We start from the raw sequence: 24,834 nt of genomic DNA on the forward strand, positions 1-24,834 counted from the left end.
AAAAAGCATGTTTCAATTGCTATATCTTATATTCCCCAATTTCTTGTTAACTAACTTTAACACTGTTTTGATTTTTTTTATTAATGTCTTGGTGGTTGGACCAGGTGATCTCAGATTTGAACATGCAAGTAGTCCTAATGTATGTCAAATCCATTGGAATGAATATCCTGTCTCTAGTGTGGCACAGAATTTGGAGAAAGGGTAAAGTGTGGGCTCAGGTGTCATCTTTGTCATTTTGATCACTGTACAGATTTATGAATCTTAAATATCACTAAACCAAACTAAAAAAATTGTTCAATGTTGTATCTAACACATTCTCAAAACTGAATGTTCCATCTATTTATATAGTAGAAAAGAAATTGAATGGTCCATGGGTTTCCTCATATCAGATCATTGGAAAATAATTAAAATATAAGATACTTGTTTTCTCTAATACCCTTTATAAATGAACAATGAAAAAAATCAAACAAATTCACGAGTTATCTTTTATTCTATCTACATTATACAATAAATAACACATGAATGGTATCATTAATACTTAATTAAGGCTCATGTATGCCATTATTTGTATCACAAGAATAGCTTCTGTATTTATTTATGTACAAAAAACAATATTACATGTACACACAACATGAAGTTAGCATCCTTCATCTAATAGTAGGGACATAAACCATATTAAAACAATAATCTAACATTACAATGAAAGCTATTTCTTTACATCTTTGTCTAGGTTAATTATTGCATTTATTATATAAAAATTAACATCTCATTCTTTTTTCAAATATATGATTATTGATTATGTTAGAGAGTGAACATTTTCTTTGCAATTTATATTACAAAAATACTTGGATTTTACAAATTCTTTATTTTTTTAAATTTTATAAATTATTTTTCTCAAGTGTAAAAATTAATTTTTATATCAGATGATGCCTTCAAAATGTTTATGCCAATGGAGTAAACGATTCTATATAATTATAATAAATCCTTATCCTCACATAAACACTGAATCATGTACTGAATGGCATTCATAAAGTTTTTCAGTGGTTTAATAAATTTGGTGTATAGGAACCAACCTCGTATATCAGTTTTTATTTTGGGCAGAGTGCTTTGTCGACGATTTTTATACAGCGCTTCTTCAGTTCATGATATGAATATATTACAAAAATACTACAAATTTTGTTTTAAAAAATCTTATAGATTTTTAGTTTTGGTTATATTTCTTAACAGAAAACATTATTTTGCAAATAATTTATTTGCATCAAAGTTCGAATTTTCTTTTTTTGATTGCAAAACAAGGAAGTTAATTCTGCTTGTTATGATTATGAAAATGATTATGCTGCAACTTCAATGGCTGAAATCCCTACAAAAAAAAAAAAAATAGTTCTCATCATTAAAGTTATTTATCTCCTTCTGGAAAGTTTTGTGTTTGTGATGACGTTGATTTAACAGGTGTCATCTGTTCATCAAACTTCACAATGGATGTCTTCGGCGACCCATTCAATAGTAAGGGATGAGTATCACTGGCTGCCCAAAACTTTTCGGGCGTTGCCTTTTGGGAGAGATCTGCCTGATCTGACGCCCGCTTCCTACCTGGCAATAACAAGTTAGTCCAGTTTACTGGCACAATAGATTTATCATCATCTTTCGATGTTGCAGACTGATTACCAGCGGTGGTATTCTCGTCATTCTTAAAACTGAATGACTGTTGGAGTCCATCCAAAAGGACTGATGCTAGGTATTTGGCTTGGCTCATCGGTGGTACGTCGGCTGATATCTGACTCTCGGAAGCAGACTTCTGCGATGAAGTTGCATCGCTTTCGGCAGGAATGTTCGATATGCAATTCAGCGAGGCGCTGATGTCGGAGGGTCCAGAGGAAGACCGTCTGTGTCCAAGCATAAAATTGAACTTCTGTCCACTCTCTGGATCGTCACTTTCGTATTCTGGAGGCGGCGTATTCACCTCCATTGGCGATGACGGGCCAACACTTTTGGATTTGGTGTGACCGTCGTCCCTCTTTGACCTTGGTGGCAGCATCGTAATGGTCATAGAGGCTGGATGCGGGATTATTGCACTTGGAGAAGCTCTGTTTATTCCTTTCTGCATCATGTCTTTGAAACTTCGCTTTTTGGAAATAGCTGCCTTATCTGACTTGAGGAAATGCGAGTTGCTATTACCAGCACTGCCATTAGGTGCCCTGCTTTCGCTACTGCAGCGGGATATGGCAATTTGCTTTTTCTTACTGATTAGCTTGCAAGAACAAGCTCCTTCACATTCACAGGACTCCGCATTGTCGTTTTCCAACCCAGCAGTTCTTGCTGGACTAGCTAGACTAGAATTTGACTGTTTGGATGTTCCAAGTGTAGTAATACCGCTCTTTTCTTCGTTTTCTTGACCACTATCGATTTTTACACTTGTCGATTCGCCGCCGTTTGAATCCTGTTCGGAGACTCTTGTTAAAGTCAATGCATTTGGACTGGACCCTACTATTGTATCACAAACATTGTTATTTCTTGAGGCTAAGATTGGAATGCCCAAGTTTTCCTCCGGTAATGATACTTTTAAGATGAGTGGGTGGAGATTGTCTTGGGGTGCTATTCTAGATTGGTGGGATCCTCGAGATCGTCTGGTGTGGACGCGCACACCTCCTGGACTGTCATTTCTGTACCCTCTGTTATCCACTCCGCTTGTTCGTGAACGAGTCGGTCTAGCTTGCGCACGGTTGATGGTACTATACGGCGGCGGGGGTGGCAGGTACAGCTTGATGACGTCTTCATATGAAGGGGGTGGGTCGTAAAGTGGCAGATCGGATCCGCCCTGGTGATTAGGTGAGTTCTCCATATCTGCAATAGATAAATGTTTTTTGAGCTTATAGAATTTAAAATTACAACATGCAGCGCAAATACAAAACCATTGATAAAAATCTAATATTTCCTATTCTGAACACTGGACATAGCAGAAAAATAATAGATGGATCGAAATTGTATTAAAAATATGAGTGGTTTTTTAATTTTGTTTCTATTATTTTTGTTGAGCATCTAAGTGTAGGAAATTTAGAATTTTACACGGTAAAATGCATTTATATATATATGTGTGTGTGTGTGTATATGTATCTTAATCTTCGAGAAATAACTTCGACTCTTTGGATGAATCGCTTATCTCTTGATAAGTATAAAAAACTAAACTAATGATAAGTATAAATTTATTCAATATTCGTCACGGCATGAGTCTATACATCCATTTTATTAATCAAAATGATCTAATTTAATAAGAAATGCATTAAATGTGATAAGATTTTCGGAACTTCCGTCTAGGACACTTTAAATATTGAGGGAGGGTGAGTCTATCAAAATTCAAGCGTAGAAAAAAATGTCTAATGACTTGATATAGACAATAATGAAAATACAAATTTAAAGAAAATAAAAATTATTAGTTCTAAATCATATTGTTCTGCCGGATGTTCAGGAGTCCAAGAAGGAATCATTATAAAGGAAACGTGTAAAATCTTGCTGATCAAAGGTCCCTAAGGAAAGGAAGGTCCGGAAGGAAATTGGACCTTATAGTGTATTTGTAGGAAGAGCTCAACAGCCTCATTGCCTTAAGCAAATGATTCATTTCTTAAGTGTGCCTATGAGCCTACCAGTTTTGGGCGTTATCTGACGTTAGAGCCCCTTTATCTTTGTTCCTCTGATTTAGGATTCTCAATCACGCTAAATTATGGATTTAATCTTTTGGAGCAGTGAACATAGAATGGAAATTAATAGAGCAATGATATTGGTCAATCATTATGTCGTGAAAAAAGGAGGCATTGTTCGGCTAATGTGGTCACTTCCAATATACCCACCTAGATCTCCGCTGACCGTATGCAGTATCTCCCTACTGATGCTGTCTTCGTGCCTCTGTCGGTGCAGCTTCACCAGGATCATGATTGTGGTGAGCACGAACATGCCCAGACCTGCCAGGCTCGTCACCAGGATCAGGGTATTGGTGCCCGCGCCAGAACCGGACTCTGGTTTTGGGAAATAGTAGTTCGGAGTCAGGGTTCGCCACCAGTTGGCATCTTCGGGGATGGCCGTGCCGGGATTCACACCTGAAATAAGGGGGAGGGATTAAGATTGTGAATTTTTATTCAAATGTTTACTTCAAATAAGCGCGTTCCACTTTTGTCAAGGTTGTTTTAAAATGAATTGACAAATACTATCAAGCATAAAAATATATATTGTATTATTATTATTATTAGTGTGTGTGTGTGTGTGTGTGTGTGTGTGTGTGTGTGTGTGTGTGTGTGTGTGTGTGTGTGTGTGTGTGTGTGTGTGTGTGTGTGTGTGTGTGTGTGTGTGTGTGTGTGTTCTTATTATTATGGTGTCTTCGTTTCTGACCCTATTATAATCTCTAATACTAATAAAGAAGAATGCATAGATGTGTTGGCGCTTACAGGACGTACTGTTGTTACACAAGGAACTAACAAATTTGGTACAGGAAAAACATTTTTTTAATTTATTTTGAAGGAGGGGGGAGTACTTCAGGGCGATTTTTAAAAAATTTTAATTAGAATTTTTGTTATTTAAAAATTAATTGAAATTTTGCCATTTTCCTCTCATAAACAACGAAAATATTAAATTATAAAAATGGATTTTTACACTATCTTAAATTTTTTTAAAAAATTATCCTTACAATAATATATATTACATTTCTGCACAGTTTCTTCTCTATTTTAAATTATTTTTTAACGCTATATTTCACTGGTATAAAGAAACTCAAATGTTCTTTGGTGGAATTGAGTTTCGAACTTGGATGCCCCCGAAATCGAAAGCCCACTACCAGGCTACAGCGGTTTGTTTAAAATAGTTTTTACAAAGTTTTGTGCTATAATTATTAATAAGTAAAAGTGTTCGATTCATTTTTAATTAATTAAAAATCCAATTGGAATTTCGGAAGGCCTTTCTTATTGGTCATTTTATCCTCTTTTCTGGCCTTTTCTTATTTTACCATCCAAGAAGTACTCAGTACATGCTAAATTTGATAATTAGATCTATCATCTTATAGAGAAATTTTTATATGGTTTTTGATTCCCGCAATCACTAAATAGTACTTCATCCTAAAAATTATGATGTTAAAATAGTTAATTATTATGACTAGTTAATATTAAAATAGTGAATTATTATGCATCGTTTTGTTGTTCATACTTTCATCTAATGTAAATAATTGTGAGATTTTCAAAATGGTGGAAAAAGAAGAAGAAAAAAAATACTCATGTTCTAAATGTACATAAATACAAGGTTTTAAGATAATTAAGTTATTTCAAGTATTACACTCACCATAGCACGATGCTTCATCCGAACCGTCTCCACAGTGATTAAAGCCATCGCATCTCAGGGCGCTCTTGATGCAGCGGCCATTTTCGCACTCGAAATCTGCTGCACCATAACAACCTGAAAACAATACACTTATAAAATCAATAAACAAAACTAGGTTAATGGAATGAAAAAAAAATTAATCATTTTAATCGTGAAGTTAGGCAAGCATTCGATATCATCTGGTAAATATTGATCAGAAGAGAACAAACTAATTATGGTTTGTTGTAATTGGATCTGTTGGTTCTTTGATAAATTATCGAATTTCTATGAAATTGAGCATTTGCAGATGCAAGGCTTCACGATCCAAGAAAACTAAAATATTCCAGATACTGATTCATGACACCGAGATATCAGTTTCCAATTTTCTACCTGAATTATTTGATTGTTAACAATTCAAAAGCGACTTCATTTATAAGCTTAAATAAAAATGTTTTTAGTTTCCACAAAGTACCATGAATAACACGTACTCATATAATTAAAACAAAACAATTTAGATGAATAATTAAATGAAGTGAAAAGACAGAAGCAAAATGGTCATTAACTAAAAAAAATTCAGAACTTTTTTAATTTAAAAATTCAAAAAAATGTAAAAAGTGTCTTTAAAGAAAATTGAAAATATCTTTCCTATAATTAGAAAGTAAAATGTAACTCAAGCCATTCGAATTAACTGGAATCCTATCCGATGAGAATAGTTGACGAAAAAAAAGACTATTTGTTAAAAAAAGAAACGAAATTAGCTTTATTACATATGAATGTAATAACAGCAAAAACTATTGACGAATCTGTAATATCTTTTCCTTGCCCAGTTAATATTGTAATTGTAAAGAAATTAGTTGATATTCTTAATGACATTCGATATTGGAGACAAAATTGAAATTATTAGAAAATATGAAAATTATGGCCCTATCTTATGCGTACCGAAATCTGAGGATTCTTCAAGAGAATTCCATGCGATGTCACTTTCTGTCGATAAACTTATATAAACCCAAGATACAGAAGCGAGTTAATCATTCTGTTTCTAGAAATGAAGTTTGCATAGCGATCAAGCAAGCTATGAATTTGCTATCAGCTCGTGTTCTCTAACTGCCATCCTTCGTGTACATCTTGGCTATGCTTTTGTTTCCTGCGCTTCATATTTTCTGAAATATTCGCAAAACAAAGCGTCGTTTTCCATTATGCAGTTTCTTGACCAACTTCCGCCATATACCCATCGATTTCGTAACAATATCGTTTACATTTTGTATATTTACATGCTGTATTAAATTATCTTTACTTGATCTTAAAAGTCAGTTGTGTCAGTTTCCCATACTTATGAAGATTTTAGTCTTTGGTGTTTTTTTAAAAAAAGCTATCCAAATAACTGGCGATCTGCTTAAATAGAATTCTGATAATCAGAATTATGTTGTAAACTCACTGAAAAATGTTTTTCCGTCGCTTACCTTCATATCTGAAAGTAGTGTAGATGATGGCGAGGTGCGATTTGTTGGTGAAGTAGCCTATGAGGCGTATGTAGAAGCCACTGGTTGCGGGCACCACGAACTCTTGGCCCCTGGGCATTTTGTGGTGTTGGAAGGTGGTCACTGATTCGAGCAGTGGAGCATCTGAATGCTGGCCCTGGCGGATGGTCAGAGTGGACTTGGGACCTGCCAGTAAAGAAAATATAAGTTTGAGAAATTCAACTAAATTCAAATTAACAATAGATGTTTTAACATTATGTTAGACATAATTATTTGCATAGATGTGAAATTTTAAGAATAATTACCTTAATACAGATCTATTAACACATAATTCATTCACTCAGAAGTTTAATTCTTCGAGCTTTTTTGTGAAAGTGATGATTTTATTTAAAAGTAAATAACCACACAAGGCTACTTCGCCCTGCCTAATTAAAGACATTTGGATTGAATTTGAATGACCGGACCACCGCGATAGCATTGGCGGGAACTAAGGTTGAGTCCTAAGAGCCATCACCGGTCACGGTACAACCCTTCTCGTGGGAAGCATGTCCCATGATCAGAAGGAGGTAGCCTACCCCCACCATTTCTGTGACCACTGAGGTGGTGAGAGCCAACTAGCATGCTGGAAACTTCTCATCTGAGGTGTGTCCCCCCCCCACGGAGGGAGAGCTCAAATAAGGTCTTTCAAATTTCCAGCTGTTTGAATGATTAATTCTTTATCAATCTATCTTATCCTACGCTTCTATCAATCCTTTTTATATCATCTTCACTCTCATTTTACTTTCTTCACTCCCATTAAAAGCTGTCGCTTAGACAACCACATCAATAAGCGTCGTTGATTGACACCCTGCAAATCGTTCATTGGAATGTTTAATAAAAACTCAAAAGTTGTTGAAATAGATAAAGCAATGAAGTGTTTTATAAAATTCGTGAATGCGTTTGTTTTCCCAGTATCTACTAAATACCAGAAACCGAGTAATTTATTTTTTCTCTTATTCAACTAGTCAAGTAAATTTTAAAACATTTTTCAACAAACTTAGAAAGTTACAAATGGTAGTAGTAAGATAGAACGAATGTAAAACGATATAGGTTTTTTTTTTTTTTTAAACAATATTCGTCTTAAAAATAAAGTTATGTGATATAAAATATCAATTATATTGTCAAGATATTGGAAATGTGTATATGTTTAGAAACACACTTAAATTCAAGATAAGAGTTATCAAGCGATTAATCATATTAACGATTCTTCTATTTCTACAAATTTAATAATGACGCAACCGAACAATACGCACCCATTTCTTCGAACTGCGCCACCCTGATGGAGACCTGCGTCTCCGGGATATGCGAGTTCCTGGGTCTGATGAGCCAGATGCAGTCGAAGGCCCGCAGTGTATTGCTTGGAACCATGTTCATCATGGTGATGGCACCGCCAAAATCCTCCACGAAACCGCCGCAATCTGGAACAAAAGGATTACAAGTTAGCGTCTGTAGTTCTGTTTGCAAAGAAAGGAAATTATATTTGTAAAGATATTAAAGAATCAAATTCTATGAATTATGAAATATTAAGAAACTTTAAATGCTTTGTCAGGTATGATTGGCCAGATTCCTTATCTGCTTCATTACGTTCACTTAATTACAATATTTATATTCATCAGGCATCAGCTTAAATAACACTACGTACCAACATATATGTTTTGTAGTCATAACTCATCATATATATATATTATATATATGAACGAAAATATTTACATTTTTACAAAGTCTTTAAAATAAAATATATATATATATTAATCTAAAATAAATAATTAACATGTGTAAATATTTAAAAATGTGTTAACATATGAAATTAAATAGACAAGTAAATTTAAAGAGGGATCTCATATATGCAATGTCCAGGGCCTCAAAATAACTAAATCCCCGGCTATTGAAATGTAGAATTATTAAAGAATTTGTTGATAAAAAAATCTTATTTAGTAGCCATAGAGACAAATACTGTCAAAAACAATTCCGACATGAAATCGAGAATCGTTCTGACGAAAAGAATATATGATATAAATAACTTATCAAAACGAACATTAATGGGAAAATGATATTAAAAATTTTAGACAGCAAACTAAAGGCCTACCACAAAAAAAAAAAAAAAATAGATTAATTTCTTTCCAAAATGCTATTGCGATTTTTTTAAATTTTTGGTTTAAAAAATTCTGAATACAATATGTATGAAATCAATCATAATATTGGAAAATAAAGTATTGAAGATAATGTACAAATTTTTATTTGATATACAAAAGGGGAAAAAACTAGCTACATCAGGCTAATAAATTAGAAATGTTATCCAAAAAACGACAAGAGAGAGAGAGGGGGGGAAAAAAAACTCTTACCAGTAGATGGCCTATTGATCCAGTATTTCTCCAGGTCTGTAATAAGAAATGAAAAAAGTATTTGTTAACAATGAATCAAATAAAATTCCTGAAACAGACAAGATTGTACTATTCAATAAAAAAATGACTCACAGCTGACAAAAGTATATTTGGCCTGGAACCCCGTGCTCGGATACTCGTCGTTCGCCTGGAACTTGACGGTGAGCGTGGGGCCGGACGAGATGATGGCAGGAGGTCGAAACGTATTCCCGTTGTACACGTCGATGCGCGTTCCATTGCTGTCAAAGATCTGCGAAAGAAAAGAGAAAAATTCTTAATAAATGGTTTCATTTCAATTAAAAACAGAAAAATTAATTTATCGTCACCATCACTATTATTATAGACAATATAATTTTTGAGTGTCGATGATTTTAGTATATTTCTACTGATGTAATATGACTAGGGATTGCAATACCGGACCAAAATTTCAATACCGGTATTCGGTATTTTTTAGATCTTAATACCGGGATACCGGTTTTAATACCGGTATTAGAAATTTTAGAAAAAGAAAGAAAACACAAGTGTTTCTTTGTTTTATTTGCCAGTTTTATAAGAGAATGTAAATATCACAAAAAATAATATGAAACTTATAAATTATAACAGTATATAAAGAATCACAAAAAAGTAAACGAACATCTTATTTTTTAAATCACAAAAAAAATGTAAATATCACTATTCAGTCTGTGGTACTATTACAAATTTTTGAGATGTGATCTTAAAAAACATGATGCATCAATTATACTGCCATTAAAGCTGAAAAGTAATTTTGTGTAAAAATTACCAGCTGTCGAAAACGCTCTTTCGGCATCTACGCTAGTTGGTGATACTGTCAGCAATACGCGATATACTTTTTCCAAGTATTTACCTCTAAATCCCTCATAAATCGATTTCTCGTCGGATGGTTTTGGATATAGCTGATTTCTGTATTGTATTTTGGTTGAATTTTTTTATTTATCGCCAATTCTAATTTTTGTTCAAGGGACAATTCCTTTTCACTATCGACATTAGTGTCATCATAATCTACGATAACTGAACCGAATTCTTCTGAATGTGGATAGGTTTGTGGGTAAAAAATTGTAAGAAAATTTACTATAAACTTAATCAGATTTAAATTGATTCTTTTCTTTTCTTCTTTTTCATTTTCATTTTTAAAATCCTTATAATTATGTAAATACCATAAGACATTTTCTATTTCGGTATGCCTTTCTTCTGTGCTATTTTTCAATGTAATATATAATTCTTCAGATGTGTGCTGTTCTTTCAAGATTGCAACATGAAATTTATTGTTGCATTAGCTATTAATATATTAAAATCTCTCCGACATAATGCCTCTATAGTCAGTTTTATTGGAAGTAGAGCTGATATAGTTCTGGATATTAAGTCGAATTCACTGTCTGAGAAATTAATTTGCAGGTTTAAGTCGATTATTGCTTTTTGGATTGGATTTCTAAATTTCAAAAACCGTTCCATCATTAGGAGTAAACTGTTCCAACGTGTCTTAGAATCTATTATTAACATATATTCTGTTTTATTTTCAGTTAGTATATATTTTTGTAATAAGGTATTTTTTGTAGGGGAAAGTTTAAATATCTTAACAATTTTTCGAACTTTATAAATTATAGGAAGCAATTCTTGATGGGTTAATATTTCATCCTCATTAGCAATATCAACTTCCACAATTACATTGTCATTATCTTCATTGTCAATATCACTCTCACTCTTATTGTCTTCAATGTCGGAATCCGAAGTTTCTATATCCACAATATTTGAATTCTTCTGTTCTTTATTTTTTTGGTATAATACATTTATTACTCCTAATTGAATTCCATGAGCATAGCACAATTGCTGATTTGCACCAATCAACTTTCCAAATTTTTTCATAACTGTTGCTCCCTTAGTCGTTATGGATACAATATCTTCTTTCAGGGATAATCCATGTTTCGCTAATTTAGATTTAGGCAATTAATTAAGCCATTAATTAGCTAATTAATTTCGCCAGTTAGGGAGACATAAAAACAAAAACTACTATTTTGTTATGTTGGCGATCCCTGAACGTATAGTGGAGACAATTTTAAAAATTTCTAGTAAATACCGAAAAACCGGTATTTAAACTTGTGAATACCGGTATTACGAAGTATTCGGTATACCGGTATTGCAATCCCTAAATATGACGTTTAAAGAGAGAGTGCTGGCCCAGGTATCGTCCTCCTTATCCGACCGCAGTTCAAAGTAGCAAAATTTTCCCAAAATAGGAAGTAAATCTAAATAAATGTAAATGTCGCAACATTATATCATTCCTGCTGTGTTTCATTAAATTATTGCTTAAAATAAATTAAATAATTCTTTTTATTGATATGATGAATTTATTAGTATTTTTTTGTCATATTAATATTATTATATAATTATATATATTCTGACAGTATAAATTAAATAAGAAAAATTGTTTCCCCCATCTTACTGCCATATGAATTCCCAATACACCAGAAATCCTGTAAGAAAAAAAAAAAGATTAAGAACTTATTGGTGAGTCAATTCTGTTGTATGAATCCCTTAACTTCAAATGAGATTTTTACTTTTAAATATTCAGTTAAGCTTTAGATTTCTTATAGTAAGTATGACCCTTAAACTGAAACATATGCAGATGAAAAAAGATAATAAAGTATGAAATTATGACAAGAATGATAATAGAAATTCTCAAATATCATAATTTAGTTATTAAAATTTTTGAAACTGTTTTTAAAAGTGGAAATAATTAAAATTCTTAATACTTCATAAGCTCCATAAGGCATTGTAAAAATAGCTAAATGTAATGCAAGAGCATGCTTGTAACTGGACGCTCATTAAAGATAAAACAGTAAAATATTCCGCAAATTTGCGAATTTCCAGTTTGAATAGTTTGATAAATTTAAAATGTTATATGACATTAAAAAAGAGATATAATATCAAGAAAAATCATAAAAAAATTGCAGTTTGTATTCTTCATAGAAATTTCTATCTGTCAAATTTTCCCACAAGTCATATATAGAAATTCAAATATATATATCTAGTGTTTTCGATATATCATTCATTATAATTCTTACCACAACATATGTATATATTTGCGCTATATAATAAAATAAATAATTTCTTAATAAATTTAATCAACATATGCGAATTAAATATTTTATTATTTGGAAGAAAAGAATAATACAATAGGTAAATAACAGCGAACAAAGACACTCAGAGATATTTAAAAAAAAATAAAGGAATAAAAATTGAAAGCAAGAAAGAATAATTGGTAAAAATGAATAATAAATCAATATAGAACCAAGTGTCTAAGGAAAAAACATTTTCATTCCTTTTTGTTTTTATCTATAACCTTCTGAAAGACGTCAGCGAACGAAATTTGCATTGCAGGAGAAATTAAACAATCACAGACAATTTTTCTCCTCCAAACTGCACCAAGAAACACGTAACACGATGATAATTGGCACGGTTGTTGTTTATGTTACTGTGCCAAATCGCGCTGAGTAGAGCTGGCGTATTCACTCATTTTGAATTCCTGTTGTACTGTGATACTTTAGTCTAATCAAAAAGATTCTCTTACTGAATTGGCAGAACAGAAAAAAAAAAAAAAATGTTTGTACAAATATCATTAAAACCAGAGACAGTGCTCTTCCCGAAACAGCCTCGCATATTTTCTAATAACAATTGTACTTTTATATTATTAAATGTATTATTAAAAAATATATTAGAGTGCGATCTTAGGCTATTAAATATCTGGGATGTGGTTAATACACAAGTACCAGAAAATGAAATGCGATTTTGGGTGATTTTTTTTTTTTTTTCGATTGTTTGAATCTAAAATTTAACACAAAGCTACAATTGTAATCTCAAAACTAAATAATAAATTTCAAGGATTTAAATCACTGCATTATTGAGTCATCGCGTTTAAATACTTTTGAAGACCGACAGACGGTTAACGGTCTATAATTCGCTATACACATATAAAACTCATTGACTTTAAAAGAAATTTAAATTTAGTATGCGATTTTTTTTATTAAAGTTGTAGTTTTGTATCGACTTTTGGGTTCAATCGGTCGACAAAAAGGTTTCTAAAATGCATAGTTGGTGTTCTTTCAATATATTACGAAGCATAAAACGTTCATGTGCGTGACTCTTTAAATAAGATATGAGCACTAGTGGCGTTTACGACCCTTCTCGAGGCTCCCAATTTTTATCCAGAAGGGATGGGGTAACGCCTTTATTGGGGTGGATGGAAGAAAGAAGACTGACTACTCTCGCTTGCTTACTTCTATGTACGACCAGAGAGATAGCTGGAAATCGGTGAAGATGAGCTGCACGAACCCCGTGAGGTCGACATTCTGCAGGATGAACTCTGCGCTGTAATCGCTCGGGTATCCGCCGGGGAAGTTGGGGGACTTGATCACACCGGAACTGTTCCCCTGGTAGTATTCGAAGCCACCTTTGTAAATGTACACATTTTCTAAAACGGAACGAAATTTCATTACATTTAAGATAATAACATACATTGTTTCCGATTACTAAACTAGAAAAATCTCATTTTTCGCAGTTAACCGTACAATACATACAAGGGTGGTTGCTACTTTATTTTATGAATCCTTAAAACGGCCAAGAGACAAAAACTTCGTGATAATTACGACAATTTAAATAATTAATATGATAGTGGAAAATATATTCTTAAATAATTTTATTGTCGAGACAAAAAACAAACAAACATATAGTTAAAATAATAGTAGTTAAAAAAATATTTCATATTTTATCACAGTAGTTCACAAATATATTTTCCGTTTTGATTTTTTAGCATTTAAAAAAATAAATATTAAATTTAGTTTGCCTCATAATCCTGAAAACTGTGTATTTATTCATTTATAATTTTTCTTTCTTTTCTTTTCTTTTTTTTTTCGTTAATAAATTAGAAGGAAAACTGAATGTACTATTAAAAGGCATTATTAAAGTATTTTAAATTTTTAATAAACACACAAAAATTATTTAAGCCAATTTTTGCTCAGTAGCTTCTGAGGGTAAAGACCCCTGAGCACCCGAGGGCAGAAGTCTGACTTCTAGCTCCAATGAAGATAGCACACACACACTCGCTTGCACAACCCCTTTTTATATGGGGGGGGGGCTCATTCACGCACACCAAGAGAACAACCCTGCCCGAACCAGGACTCGAACCCGGGACGCCTAGATCACGGGGAAGACGTACTACCCCTAGATCAGGACGCCGGCACAAGTGTCTTTTCAATGTGCTAATGAAGTTCACCGAGGCTAAATTTAATTAAAGCAGGGATTTCCAACATTTTAAATATTGCAACTAAATTTTATAGAAACCTAACATCGACCCATTTCATTTTTGGTAGAACGATTTTTTCCCCCCGGAAACGAATAGCACACATTCATTCCGAAAATAGGAATATTTGTGAAAAAAAAAATATTTATTATTAAATATAAAAAACATTTACATAAATTATAACGAACCTATTCGAAATAAATTTGCATGCTAACTGAACTGAATATTCATATCGAAAATGAGTTTCTGAATAGGTGGGTGGAGTCTGAGGAGCTACATTAAAAAGTCCCCTCAAGCGGGGCCGCATCGGCGACAAGCCATAAGTAACGTGTGCAAAAATATGGTTCTTTATATAAGTCATCTGCCCATTGAAAAGACACCTTTATTTGCAATCATTTCTGGTCATTTTACACGAGTCGCTTATTTGCGCATTGCGCTATTTTTTCTCGATGCGATTTGATGAAGTCCACGCCATATTTTTACAAACAGTGAAAAGATACACACATATTCAAGATCTTATCGCGACCCACAATCCGGGATCCCTTGCCTTAAAGTATTGTTTTCAGCGCTTCATAGAACTGCTATTTTATTTTGACTTTCAAATTTCTTATTATTATGACATTGATAATTATTTCTTATTTTTTATTATGCTAATAAAAGTAAATAATAAAAATAAAAATAAAAATTTAGCATTGCACTTTAACAAGTTTTGTTAATTCAAGAATCTTCGAAACATTTTTTCAAAGTTACTACCAGATGGCGCTTTCTATATGTAATCTAAATTCAATTAAAATCAATCGATTAATTGGTCAAAATCGACTACAGAATCCTTACAAATATAATAAAAAATAAAGTTATGTAAAAATGTATAAAAGTTGTATAATCTCGGCGATATTCGGTCATCACCACCTCTCCTAACACCCACACAAGTTAAAAATAAATGTTCTCACTAAAATACTACAAAAGAGCAAGATTTCATTATTTCTACAGAAGAATTAAAGTCTTAACTAAACTATTACGTAAAAGCAGGTCTTTCGACACAATTCAGAACTAATCTAAAATTAGCCATGCAGAAACAAAAATGAATTTCTTACTTTTGGCACTAAAGTGTAAACTAAAAGCCTCTTTGTAGTTTCCACTGTATAAAAAATCGACAGAGACTAGCTTTGTTTTAGATTCGTACACTAGATCGAGGGATCCGTTCTCTTTGAATCCGCAGTATTCACGGCCGGATTTACTGTAAGCCGATTCTTTAATCCACAAGAAATCGCACCTGAAAAAAAGAAGACGGAAAACAAAATCAAATCAGAATCAAAAAAAGTGAAAGAATATATTAATATTTTTTTCCATCCAGCACTTTACTGTATTGCATTCTGGAGAAATTTTTCAGTTATCTTTAAGAAAATCACTGACAATATTTTACTGATATTTAAAATGAAAAATTCGTCTGCTGAATAAATACAAACTCATGAAACAAAAGGAGTAAAGACATGGCTTACCACTATGATACAGTTTGATACTAGAAGATATATGCTGTTACGTTTGTCATGTGATAATGACGTCAGAAGAATTGACTTATTTCGATTATTTAAGGGGGAAAAGTCGATGCATATATAAACCCGATACCTTATACTTTCATATAAATCCAGGTCCTCTCAATGTCCTATCAAATTTCTTTAATATATTGCGTTCATTTTAAGATAGAATATTATCAGAGTCTAGTCAATTCTGTTTAATTTAGTTTAGTTTAGTTTAGTTAGTTAGTTTAGTTTAGTTTAGCCATGACAATTATTATTTTAATAAAGAAATAAGAATTCGAATATTTTTCACCTTTTCACATAAACGAAAACCGATGTCAAAGCTGTCAAATAGAAACTGAAAAGAAATGAATAAATACTTGTCAAATTCTTTTCCAACAACTAGAATATTTCATTCTTCTTTTCCTTCACAAAAATTCGAATTTAATTTATTTCAGCTGCATTTTCTATCGGTCTTTTCAAAGTCATTCTTACATTCCAAAATAGGTCAATTCTGAAATTTTGCGATTCTGCTTCAGAATCATAAATTTCTTCTCACCTATACGTGTAAAAAAAGACATTCCCTTATAAAAAATCGATTCAGGAGCAAGAAGTGACAGCAAGATTGCAAACGTCAATACTAATAATGCAGAATGTAAAAATTTTGCATATAATACAAATCTCTATATCTTATACGCCGGAAATTGTTTTTTGGTACATATGAGAAGCCAAAAAGTAGCTTTAACCCCATCATAGTCGTATGAGAAGGTAAAATATAATTTAGGGACTTCACTAACTAAATTTATGTATCTCCCATGTTTTCTTTCCTACATCTACAAAGAGAAAGTATTGCAATTGTCAAAAAATTCGACTTCGAGATTTTGGCGAGTCTCCAAGTTTCAAACCTTCTTGAATTCGAAGAACATATTTCTGGTATTATGTTTATATGTCAGTTAAAACGACAGCTCAAAAACGCAATAAGCTAGACAGATGAAATCTAGTATGTGGTCTTTAACCGAATTTGTAAATTGTAATAAATTTTTAATGAAATCCATTCACAGGAAATTTGTCTATCGGTTCAAGTGCAAGTTTTTGGTATTATGTTTATATGTCAGTTAACACGACAACTCAAAAAGTCATTGAGCTCAAAAGATAAAATTTGGTATATGGTCTTTAATCGAATTTATAGATTTCTTTTAAATTCTTGATGAAATCCATTCAGAGGAAATTTATCTATCTGTTCAAGTGCAAGTTTTTGGTATTATGTTTATATGTCTGTTAACACGACAACTCAAAAAGTCATTGAGCTCAAAAGATAAAATTTGGTATATGGTCTTTAATCGAATTTATAGATTTCTTTTAAATTCTTGATGAAATCCATTCAGAGGAAATTTATCTATCTGTTCAAGTGCAAGTGAACATTTTAATTACACACATAAAGAATCAGCCGGATAAGATTTGGCATTCAGTTTTAATATTCATAACATTGAACCATATCAAATTTTAAGCTAAATATGTTAGTAAGTTTGCCCATCTTGTCGGTCAATACCATTTCGTGCATATAAAGGTGATCATTGAAAATTGAATCGACTGGAAACTTATAAGAGATCTTGTTATTAAAATTTTTAAATGTAATTTTGGTTTACAAAAAGTCATCCAAAATGTATACTCGATTGTTCCTAATTATACTTCTGAAAATACAAATCTAAATACTACTCGTGGCGCTCATGACCTTGCTCCAAAGTCCACAATTTTTATGTGGACAGACGAGAATGCCTATACTAAAAAATATTCCAAAAAAAAAGTTTCAAATTACTACACCTGCAGCATTAGAAATATTACGAAATGTGGTTCGGGTAATTAGTAACATGCCGTGGAACTATGACATCCACAAGACATTAACCCACCGGCGTCCTGGGATAGGGGTAGCGCGTCGTCCCCGTGATCTGGGCGTCCCGGTTTGGGCATGGTTGTTCTATCGGTGAGATGTGTGAATGTGCCCTCCTGTAAAAAGGGGTTGTGCAAGCGAATGAGTGATGCGTGAGTAGTCAAGTCGTACTCTTGGCCCTAGATGGCGCTACTATAAAAACAAAAGTCGCTCCCCCTTAGGTTTAAATCGGCTGTCTTCAAACAGAGAGCTTGTCCATGGCAAGTGCCATAAGAAACAACAACAGACCTTAACCCAGCAACATTTCAAGACTTCATAAAAAAATTATCGATCAGATTCTTTGATGAATTAGAAAAAGGCGATAGCATCCCTATATAGGAATCGAACCTTATGACTCCATGCTCCTGAAGAACGTCAAGAGATACAACTACTCTCATCCACGTTGAAAGTTTAATTCCTGCTTTGCCACACCGACTTGAATCCGGGCCGATTTTACCGATGACGAAAATGCACTTTGTGTAAAACTCTGCCTTTTTATCTTATTTCTTTTTCTCTCTCTCTCTTTTTCTTGAAATATTGTTATAATGAGTACTGTTCCATCAAGAGATAATCACCTTCACTAAGCACAACCACCTAATAAATAATCTGAATGCCATGTCAATACCCATGTCACCTGTTAAGCCAGGAAGTTAGTCACATCACTGACTCTCCGACGTGCCCGAAGGCACACGGATAAAGAATACTGAATGATCGGACCGCCGCAACAGCAACATTGGCGGAAACTGTGGTTGAGTCACCGGGACATCACCGGCCACGGTACAACCCTTCCCGAAGGAAGTACGTCCCGTCATCGATGGAATCCACTTACAGGACGGTTTTTCGGTGGAAATGGATCTCGAACCTAAAACTCTGGGGTCCCGAAGACGAGACCTTACCACCAGACCACTGCGGCCCATTACATAGAAGAGATTACGTGCTGCTTGAATATTTGGAAATTCAACCATTATTTAATTAATGTCACATTCTAAATCCAAATTAGACTACTTCGTAATATACCTTTATCAGATGACGGGGGTAATAAAAGAATCGGCAATCCCTCTTCCTTTCTTCAAACTTCAGCGAAGGATATTTGAATTTGATTTCCACTTTTCTCAAACTTGCGGATCAAAAGGATATTCGAATAGACCACAAACTGGTTACTCCAACCCACCGGAAGATACGCAGAAAAACTTGAATAATCGGGCCGCCGCAACAGCAACACCGGCGGAAACTGTGGTTGAGTCCTAAGGGCCATCACCGGCCACGGCACAACCCTTCTTTAAGGAAGTGCGTCCCGTCATCGATAGGAGGAGCCAGACCCTCACCTTTTTCTGTACCCACCAGGGTTGCGAAATCCAATCCCCATACCGGAAGCATCTCATTCTCATTTCGAGGTGCCGCCCCGGGGATCAAGCCAGGAGGTTAAGAGGTTCGAGTTCAAGAACTCCAGCAAATCAACAAACCGGTCAATTGTCTAAGCGGCTGCAAATTTTGTTTAGTGATTCATCTAACATTATGGCTTTGGTATCAATGCTCTACCACACCGCGATAATAAAAAAAAGGTAATAAAGGCGGATATTAAAGGTTAAATAAATAGAAACGCACCTGCACGTCTTATCATTGGAACAGGTGGGTATGGCAAGTTTCTGGATCGTGATCTCCAGGTGGCAGGAAGGACAGGTAATGAGTTCCACGCTGCATCGCTGTGGAATTTGGGGTTGGCTGTTGGCCACTGCCGGGTCCAGCACCTTCGTGAGGCTGGTGGCATTCTCGACGCTGATGATGCCGGATTCGCCAACGTCTATGTAGTATTTGCGACCGTTCATCCATTTGCACAGATCTGGCAAAGGACAAAAAAAAGGGCGTTATTTAATATTTTTGTATGTTTCAATAGTTTATAATATGCAGAAGTAAAATGGTGCATATATAAATATGATGAGAACAAATTTAATTAAAATATTCACTTAATACAATAATGATAAAATCATATTCAATTTATTTTCTATTTATAAATATGGTGTTTAAGACAATTATCCTGTCTCAATATTTAATTCAAACCAATCTTAAATTAGTTTTTGCTTTTGCGGATTCGGTTGTTCATTCCTACCAATCATCATTTGAATTTTCCATACTTTGAGGAAGACTTAAAATCTTTCGCTCCTTACTGCATGGAGGGTAGTCCTATGAACATTCCCTTATTACATCTAATACTGCTACTGAACCTATTTCTTAAAAAATTTAAGATAAACTCCGTTAATCTTTATTAACATTAACAAATAAAAATATAAAAACAATTTAAACAGATACCCTGGTGTGCAAAACTTAAGCAACAATGTAAATTTTAAGCCAGTAGACATGCAATTGTAGAAAAGGGGTTATTGCGATCAGTACAATAGACACGCAATTCAGTAGAAAGATGATGCGTATGCGATGTCAGGAACAAAACATCATAGGCGACGTGAGTGTAGGCAAAGCGCATGCGCTCTGATCGCGCAGATCAAGACTGCAATGAAAAGAAGAACGGAGGCGCAGTTAAAGACATTCGCTGCAACTGCGAGTGAGTTCTTTCGTGAAATATGGCTAGAAGAAATCACATGGAAGACTTCACACTCGGAAGAATGATTGGATTAGAAAGCTGGAGGAGGGACGCAGTTTCACCAATGTAGCTGAGGAGTTCGGAATCAACAAGAGTGTTGTTTCGCGCGCTTGGAAAGCCTTCTAAACCATAGGTATAGTTACTAGAAAAGTTGGTGGAGGCCATCCTTGGAAAACAATTGCAGTAGTTGACAGATATATCGACCTGCAGGTGAAAATAGCCCGGTACCAGTCAGCAAGCGCCACTGCTCAGCAACTGTCTATAGCAACACAGAGATAAGTGTTGCGGTTAATTGAGGTCAGACGCCACCACAAAGGTGGCCTATTCGCCCATCGTGCTGAACGCTGGATTCCTTTGAAAGTTGGCCATCGGTGGCACCGTTTAGAGTGATGTAAGAAGCACAAAAACTGGACATCTCATCAATGGAGTCGTTTCCATCGAGTCTCTTTACGGATGAAAGTTGTTTCAGTGCCACAAGTGATTCTCAATGCCAGTTGATTTAGAGAGAGTTCGGAACACGGTTTCATCCCAGTAACATCACGGAAAGAGACCGCTACGGTGATCTTGGAGCTGTCGCCGGGGAGGCATTATGCTGAACGGGCGGACTGAACTCTGCGTTTTCGACAGAGATCCTGTAACCGGATATCGCTATTGTAAGGAGGTGATCCTTCCCCATGTCTGTTCCGAGGTGCTATTGAACCAGACATCGTTTTTATGGATGGCAATGCACGGCCACATCTGACTGCTGATGTTCAGCAACTACTGGAAAGTGAAGATATCCCTCGAATGGAGCCAGCATTCTCCCCTGATTTAAATCCCATAGAACATGTGTGGGATGCTTTGGGTAGACTCCTTGCTGCACGATTACATCCTCCGGGGAACATTCAACAACTGAAACAGATGCTGATTGAGGAATGGGGACTCTTACCTCAAGAACTGTTGGACAATCCAGTGCTGGGTATGGAGAGAAGGTACGAAGTAATCATTGCAGTAAGGGGAATGCATATCCCATACTAAGGAACACCTACTTGTTGTTCTTCCTCTTGAACAGACAATCATGTGTAGGATACTATGGGTTCAATAAAGCCATTTTTTTTGTTTGATTCCAAATTATATGCATTTTATTCATTTTTGCGCAACTACCTTTCGTTATAGTTTAAGTACAAAATGCTGTGTCTCATTTCTGAATTTCATGTCTCTCAGATGATTTCTCGTGGAGATATGACAAAAAAAAGCACGTGTTGCGTAAGTTTTGCACACCAGTGTATATAAATTGCTCTTGCATTAATAAACGCAATTAAAACTAAATAAAATAACCTTTTTTTTTTTATCTCTTTACTATAGACTGTCATATGTTAATACATAAATGTAAGAATATCACAAACAAAAATGTTTTTCCCTTGCAATTTTTCTACAGTTGAAAAGGTATCAAGTATGAAACCAGTTGTATCAAATCAGACTTGCATTAAAAACACCTCTTGTTGCCATTGATAATGGTCTCTGTGCATCATATAAATAAAACAAGTGTCTTGCCAAAGAATGCAAAATGTAAATAAGATACTTAGCAAAATATGTGAATTTGTTTTTAAACTATAAAAATTTGAAAAATAATTTGCTTCCATGATATAATTTGTATAATACCTAATCTTGTGACTTTTTATTTAACCATCGACAATTATTTACTTGTGTCAAATATTTAGTTGTAAATTTTTAAAATGCGATTTTAATCCTTATAATGAATTCAATTTTTGTTTATTTTTATTTTAGATTAAAATAACTCGATTGCGCTTTCTATCTTTATTATATTTTAAAGATAAAATGAAAATATAACAGCTACGGAAAGAGAAAATAATAGCTAAGAATTAAATTTAACTTTAATTTGGTTAACCAATACTGTATTCGACCAAAATGAGAAATCGTTTGCAAAACGAAACGCTTTTATTGCTTGAAATGGAAATAATATTTTATTTATGACAAATTAAAAATTTTAAAAACAAAATTCGAGAATTTTAAAAATAAGGCTTGTTTTATTTAGAATTTTAAACGAGAATTCATTATTATCACAGAAGTAACTTTTCAAAAAATATCGAAGGAAATAAATTTAATAAATTTTCATTATTTTGAATGAATTCTCTTTTTGCCATGAAAATTAATTAACTTATTCAAAGTAGCAAATGACAATTCTTTCTTATAATTCGAAATAATTCTTTAAAAAACATCGAATAAAATATTTTTGATAAATTTTCAATATTTTGAAATGAATGTTCTTTATAAAGTTAAAATAATTTCGCAATGGATTATTTTAATACCAGAACCAATTATTTAAAAGTTGCAAACGATAATTCTTCGTCATAACTTGGATTAATTTTTCAAAGAACATAAAATAAATATTTTTGATAAAAAAAATAAACTATTTACTTTTTTAGAATCTTTAGAATTTTCTTTACATTAAAATTAATCCTATGCAATAATTAAAAAAATCTATAAAGCATTAAGTTGCTGCTGATTATTTTTTTCCTTTCTACATCTTCAATCTGCTTTCATTTTGCAACTTTCTCTGACTTTTATTATATTATTATTTTTCTTTATGACCGTTTCTATAAGAACTTCCAACAGGAATCCTTTTTCATATTCTGAAAGGAAGGGGGAAAAAAAACTGGATAGAAGCTACACGTGCCGGCACAGGTTCTGCATTATAACTATCGGAAGCTTTTTACGCAGCGACATACATATCCTTTTAAGAAGTAGACGTGATCGCTATGATACCCTACCCCAATAGAGATATCCCATTCCCAAATGCTGCACTTTCGCAGGATAATTTTCTTCATACCATCCACTTTTTCTCTCCCTTATTTCATTCCTATAAAAATTTCACAGCCTGGAACCTAAAATATCAGGTTATACGATCATATGGCATAATATCAAATTTCTTATAAAGAACAGAAAAAAAAAAATTTTTTTGAGAAATTTTATAGCCAAGTGCTGATGATTTATCTCAAAATTTATATTTCTATTACGATAGAAGAAAAGTTTTTTCATATAATATGTTTGCCTCAGTAAAAGGCTTTTAACAAGAGTAACTAAAGAAGACAGCAAAATATTTTTTAAGGGTAATTCTATGCTTCTTGAGAAAAATGTATTTTTAGCAAAGAATAGTTTTTGCTTAAAATGGAACGCGATTTTTTTTTTTTTTTTTTTGAATTATAGGACGAATAATGTTTATAGTGACCTAAAACTTGAAAGAGATTCCATCTCTATTTCAAAATCCAGGAAACTACCATGAAATCAAAAAACCCCACATAATATCAAATTATTTAGAAAATTAAGATTACGTATACATAGACATACTCACATGTTTTGAATGAATTTCATTAGTGAAACAAATAAAAGTTGCCCCAAAATTAACGCAAGATTTGAATTTGCCACCATTCGTGCAGTAAAGTGTTGGCAACCCTATTAAAAACATTTGGCATCTGATAGTTTAAGATTAGTAAAAGCGGAGGTTTACACGATAGAACAATGTGTTAACTCAAGATTTGAATTAAATAAAAAAACAGTTTTTTTCTTTAACATTTTTTTATTGAATCGTCAAGTACACAGAATAGGGTTATGTATGGAATAAAACATAGGGCAAATGGCCTCCACGGCTTTGCTGGCACATGCGTACTTTTTTGTCGAAATTTTCCATGACCATTTCGCATAAATCTGAATGAATTTCATTGATGTAGTGTTGAATTTCCTTCTTCAATGCACGCGTGCCTGTGAGCTTGTTGGCATAGATCTTTCACTTCAACTAATCCCATAAAAAAAAATCCAATGATGTTACATCACACGATCTAGTGTGGTAGATTGGTATGAGCCTGGATAGAACCTGGACCTCATGGTTCGCAGCCCTGTAACATGACCACGATGCACAAGCAATTGCTTGGGTAGCGTAGTTGTTAATTGGCTTATAAGCCTATTCACCACAGACTGTCCCTCCAGTGAGTCGGAGGCGAGACGAACGATATGGCTGTTGATTGGTGATGTATTAGCTGTTGATTCTAATGCGTCTGCACCCATTTGAGTAGCGCCAAGCGTTATGGCGAGCGCGTGTGGGTGAGTGGTTGATGTTGCTGCGTCAAGTGAGTCTGACGGCTTTGTGTTGCTGCATCAAGTGAATCTGACGACTTTGGTTTGCTGTGGGTAGATGGCGCCACAACAGCTGTACGAAGGTTGAAGAATCACGTCCGGGTCACCAATGTGACG

The 24,834-nt window shown here is 33.8% G+C and overlaps 1 protein-coding gene across 5 annotated transcripts in view; it reads right to left on the reverse strand.

Moving 5' to 3' along the window:
* Nucleotides 1-484: 484 nt before the first annotated feature.
* Nucleotides 485-24,834, reverse strand: part of LOC129973022 (uncharacterized) — a 202,414-nt gene continuing 178,064 nt past the window's right edge. For all 5 annotated transcript variants that reach the window (XM_056087367.1, XM_056087369.1, XM_056087368.1 and 2 more), the window contains 10 exons: nt 19,596-19,830; nt 15,641-15,819; nt 13,525-13,718; nt 9,326-9,482; nt 9,194-9,229; nt 8,105-8,269; nt 6,795-6,998; nt 5,317-5,430; nt 3,843-4,088; nt 485-2,841 (listed from right to left, as the gene is read on the reverse strand). In XM_056087367.1, coding sequence (XP_055943342.1) covers nt 1,397-2,841; nt 3,843-4,088; nt 5,317-5,430; nt 6,795-6,998; nt 8,105-8,269; nt 9,194-9,229; nt 9,326-9,482; nt 13,525-13,718; nt 15,641-15,819; nt 19,596-19,830 — 2,975 coding nt within the window. In that variant the 3' untranslated portion in view covers nt 485-1,396. The remainder of the gene's footprint in view (nt 2,842-3,842; nt 4,089-5,316; nt 5,431-6,794; nt 6,999-8,104; nt 8,270-9,193; nt 9,230-9,325; nt 9,483-13,524; nt 13,719-15,640; nt 15,820-19,595; nt 19,831-24,834) is intronic.

Source organism: Argiope bruennichi, chromosome 6 (assembly GCF_947563725.1).
Source record: "Argiope bruennichi chromosome 6, qqArgBrue1.1, whole genome shotgun sequence".
Classification (NCBI taxonomy): Eukaryota; Metazoa; Arthropoda; class Arachnida; order Araneae; family Araneidae; genus Argiope; species Argiope bruennichi.